The sequence below is a fragment of the Chiloscyllium plagiosum genome, chromosome 46 (assembly GCF_004010195.1).
Source record: "Chiloscyllium plagiosum isolate BGI_BamShark_2017 chromosome 46, ASM401019v2, whole genome shotgun sequence".
In the NCBI taxonomy this organism is placed as follows: domain Eukaryota; kingdom Metazoa; phylum Chordata; class Chondrichthyes; order Orectolobiformes; family Hemiscylliidae; genus Chiloscyllium; species Chiloscyllium plagiosum.
The window spans coordinates 4,981,758-4,986,943 of NC_057755.1; the positions used below are offsets into that span (position 1 = coordinate 4,981,758).

General features: G+C 42.2%; 1 protein-coding gene across 1 annotated transcript; it reads right to left on the minus strand.

Annotated features, from left to right (window-relative positions):
• Nucleotides 1–1,242: 1,242 nt before the first annotated feature.
• On the minus strand, nucleotides 1,243–2,139 carry LOC122544115 (probable G-protein coupled receptor 139). Its single transcript, XM_043683154.1, has one exon. The coding sequence runs from the start codon at nucleotides 2,137–2,139 to the stop codon at nucleotides 1,243–1,245; it is 897 nt and encodes a 298-aa protein (XP_043539089.1).
• Between the last annotated feature and the right edge of the window lie 3,047 nt (nucleotides 2,140–5,186).

Here is a 5,186-nt window from a genome sequence, read left to right on the forward strand (position 1 = left end):
GCATGTGAGTGTGTGTGTGTGTGAGAGTGTGTGTGTGTGTATGTTGATAGTGCCGTCAGTTTGGTTCGTACTGTGAGCTGCTGTCCTCCCTCTCTCCCTGTCTGAACGAATCCAAGGGGTTTCCCCCTCCATCACAGTGTGGTGGCTTGTGGTGGCCAGCAGAGGCGAGCATTTTATCACTTTCAACATAAAGGGAGCTAAATTTCACGATGTTGACTCTCATACCCATGGCAGAACATTTCTCATTGGAGAGCATTGGCGAGGCAACCCACCCAGATGCTGATAAAACAGGGAGATCAACAATTTGCTATCATTTATTTGATGGGTGAGTTCTCATAACATCATGTGATCACCTTCCACAATTTCCCAACATGAAACTATTCATCGTTGACTATTTGTCACATTAGCATGTGGTATGTCGAATTGCTACTCTGGAGTGAGACCATGCATGTTATCGTGGGGCACGTTCTCATATACTATTATACTTAATTTAATCAGAAACCTCCTAAGTCTTAGATTTTGATGGAAATTTATGGAAGGTTCTAATCTGATTGTAACAATCACGTGGGAAATTCTATTCCCCTGGACAATTCCTTTGGATTGTGCTAAGGTGGGTTCCCAGATCAACTCTCTCTCTGGGCTGAGATAAGTAACCTCTGTCAGGAGTGTGATGGAATACTCCCCACTTGTCTTGGATCGGAGCAGCTCCAGCAGCACTTAAGAAGCTTGATACCATTCAAGACAAAACAGCCCTTAGTTGATTGGAACCACATCCACAAATATCCCCTCATTCCACCACAGACACACAGGAGCAGCAGTGCATACTGTCTACATGATGCAGTGCAGATATTCGGCAAATATCCTGAGACAGCAACTACTGAACCCACGACTACTTCCATCCAAAAAGGCAAGGGCTGCACCTACACGTGAACACTACACACCTGCAAATTACTCTCCGAGCCACTCACCATCTAGACTTGGAAAAATAATACCATAACTCACTGTTGCTGGGTCAAGATCCAAGAATTTCTACTCTAACAAAATTTTGGTTGATGTGTATCCCGTGGACTTCAGTGTTTCAAAAAGGCAGCTCACTACCAACTTCGCAAGGGAGGGCTTTTAGGGGTGGGTAATAAATGTTGACCCAGCCAGCGACGCCCACATTCCACGAGTGAATTTTTAAAAAAAGTCATTCCATGGTCTGGATAAAAATAACCCACCTGTGGGTATCACTGAGGAGTTTTATTTATTCATAGCACAAGGAATTTGTGCAAACAGGTCGTTTACTGCATTACTGATTTTTGCCCTGAACCTAGACAATGTCGCTGCATAAATAAATGTGTTTGTGCAACAACTTAGCCTCTGCAGCATGAAACCAATAATACCGAAGTGATATAGAAAGGGTGGGTAATCATCAGGATTGATTCCTTGAATGACATAAAGTAAGAAATCTGCAACATTGATTAACCGCAGGAGGATGAAACTCCCAGATATGGTGAAGAGCAAAATCACAGACTTCCTTCTGCTCTCCATCTCTGGGTCTCTGCGATCCTCTCCATTGCTGTCAACCTTCAGTCTCTTCCGGGCTCGACTCGTCACCACAATGTGTCTGACTGTCACAGCATTGAGCAAGAGAATTAAAACGAATGGCAGTAAAGGGGTTAAAACCACATCAAGCGAATCTAATGCCACCCACCAAGTCTCAGTATAGTAACTTGACTTTGTTTCACTGTAGAATGGCATATTGTTGATTATCACCCAAGGTTTATAGGCAAAATAGAAGGGGATGTTTTTCAAACAGAACAGGGAGCAGGTTGTTGCGAGAACCACAGTCGCCGTTTTCTCGTTGCAATATTTTGCTTTCAGCTTCTGACAACAGATGGTCACAAATCTGTCAAAGGAGAAAGTGACAGTGAACCAGACAGAACAGTCTCTTGCTGCACGAAACAGGGCCCCAATAACACTACACACTGGAGTGAGGGACAGGAAAGACCGTGGGTAATAATAAAAGCGAAAACTCGTCAGTATAATGTCAGTGATAATGACCATCAGATCGGAAGCGGCCATAACCACCAGGTAGCGAGTAGTGCAAGGGGATACACCACACTTTCCCTGGGAAAGGAGAGCAATCGCCAGCATATTAACTGTGGAAGAAAAATTGGAAAAGACCTAATGAAATTCTGATCAGTTATTCTCCATGCCTGTTCCAAAAATCAAGAATACCAATTTACCAAAACAATTTGGCACACCCTGTAAGTGCAAGTGATTGGATTTGAGTGAGGTTGAAATTAATGTTTCCACACCATCCTCACATTGTCCTCCAAGACAATCACTCTAGAGATTGCGGAATTTAGCCAGAGACTGACCTCATGTCCCACCTAGGAGAGCAGAAGGAGACCTGAGTTTAAGGTGACTGAGTGAATTTAACAGATTACTTCAGCTCCCAGCTCCAATCCGGCAGGCACAGAAACCTATTAGCAATCTTGCTCTCAACACTGTCATAAAACTGGCGATTATACTGTCAATAAACCAAATTTACCCCTTCTCCATGTTTCAAGTGATCTACTCTTCACATTGGACCAAATCCTGATTGGAGCCGCAACAGGAAAAGGAAACATGTCCAAAGCAAAATCGGACGTTGCTGTAAAATCTCAGCAGTTCTGCACACATCTGTGAAGAAGAATCACCGTTAGCGTTTCGGTCCCATTGACCCTTCCTCAGAACCAGATCCGATATGTTAACTCTGATTTTTCTTCACAGATGCTGCCAGACCTGACGAAATTTTCCAGCAACATCTGCTTCCATTTCTTTCGGATTTTATTCAGGAAACGGGTAATCAGAACGTGCATAAGATTTCAAACAAGACTACGCCATGTATCTTACTCAAGTTAGATTCGATTAGATTCCATACAGTGTGGAAACAGATGCTTCGACCCAACTAGTCAACACCGACCCTCCGAAGAATAACCCACCTCGACACATTTCCCCTCTGTGCCGCCCAAGTGCAGCATAACAGTACCTCCAGGGTTCGCTCAGTGACAACGTGTGAGTGTTAGCACTGCTGTGATATTTACAGTGATAATCTACACATCTGTACATGACAAATGTCTCGATGTACAGGGATCAGGAGGGAAGTCTGCCAAGAGTTGTTCTCTCTGAACAGTGAAGTTGGGACTGTTTATCAGTGGATATTCTGCCGACAGTGCTGTTCAGTGAATTGCTATCACAGTTCTGGTTTCTGGATAAGGCTGACCAGTCAGTGAGCTGGGAAAAAAAATGTCCAAATGTTAAAGGCAGAGATCAGCTCAGCAGCAGATTAAAACTAGTTTAATTATAATTTTACCATACCAGGGATGCCAATAAAAGCAAGGATGGTGTCGAATATCTTCTCTACGTGTTCAATTAGTCGAAGCATTTTTCTGGGCGAATTGTCTGTCTCTTCATTGACAAGCTCCTTGTTTGAAATTCTGAGCTAATGCATTCCCAGCGTCGCTGCCTTATACAGTGTGGAAGCTCCTTGGGGAGGTCGAGCTCCAGAATTGCTCAGCTTTGTTGCTATTTTCAAATTTCTGTAAATGAATAAACTAATTACAGTATCAAGCTTAATTCCAAATATGGAGGAGCGTTGCCGTTCATACATCATAATGCAAGAACAAAAGCAGAATCTGGAATCTGCCAGCAATAATGCTATCTACTCAAATACCATGAGCTCCATCCCACAAATTCTTCAACCGATGCAACATCGAGGTAGTTTATTCTGATTGTGAATATATGTCTCAGAGCTGTCCTTCAGTTCCCAGGGTAGGAGCTGCTTCGTCTTTGCAAAAGCACATTCCATTCATTCATTGAAACGTGAGTCTTCAGTCACATTGAATGTGGGCATTGTTGTCGAAAATTCAGCAGCTTTGTACAAAGAGTCAGAGGGTCATTCAGCCTGGAAGCTGACACATCGGCCGAATTTGCCCAAGCCGATAAGATATCCTAAACTGAACTACTCCTATTTACCTGCATTTAGCCGATAACTGGCTAAACCTTTCCTATCCGTGCACCTGTCAGACTATATTTTAAATATTATAATTTCAGCAGCTTCCACCACATCCTCTGGCAGCTCATTCCATTACTGAACCACACTCTGCGTGAAAACGTTGCACCTCAGGTCCTTTTCAAATCTTTCATCTCTCACCATAACACTATGTCCTCTAGTTTTGGACTCCCCTACCCTGGGGAAAAGACCCGGGCTAATCACCTTATTTCTGCTCGTGGTTTTATCATTCTCCATATGGTCAGCCCTCAGCCTCTAACGCTATATAGAGAAAACTCCCAGCCTATCTACTGAGCACTCAAACGCAACAATCCCAGTGACAGCCTTGTAAATCCTTATGTAAAACCAACTCCTGCACTCAATGCTGTGACCAATGAAGGCAAGTGTGTTATAAGCCTTCCTCGCCTTCCTGTCTAAATGTGACAACACTTTCAGTGAACTTTGTACTGCCTAGTGGTGGCTATTGCTCATGGAAAACTAATAGATTTTCTTAAAGCAAAGTAAAAACAGTCACTTGTTATTTTTTAACAAGAGCGTACTCAGAAGCTGCTCGTTGTTGGTAATTATTTTGTGATGTATTTTTCAGATTGTCACACATTCAATTCTCTGAGGAAGTATTGAAAAGTTTGGAATGGATTCCAACATGACATGATTTGTCTACAGGAAAAGAATGAAGGAGGGATTGTCAGTTCTGTCCACATGCTTGTGTACACATTGTGGGGACACTTATGAGAATTAACCCCTTGATGGAACTGCTTTGAGGGACTCGTATCTTTACAGATTTAGATAGAATGCATTGTGTCTGTATAAAACTGAGAACTGCAGATGCTGGAAATCTGAACAAGAATGTATTTCCCAAAAATACATGAGCTTGTTACACAAATTAGCACACTTCTATAATATGGATAAATACATCTCTATTACATTAATGAACATATATTTGTTGCGGAAAAAATAGCACATTTATTCCACGAGTGGATGCAAGTTTACTATACAAATGAACAGTCATTTATGACAGTTACTAACTCACGTTTATTATTCAAGTGAACACTTGTTTGTTACTCAAATTTAAAAAAATTGTTTCATACAGAAGTAAACACGGTTAATGAGCTGAAGATGTTTCATGACTAACACAGATGAGCTG

What these genes read in the sequence shown, in the direction of transcription:
- LOC122544115 (XM_043683154.1), bottom strand. Translation starts at nt 2,139, where the DNA reads ATGCTGGCGATTGCTCTCCTTTCCCAGGGAAAGTGTGGTGTATCCCCT.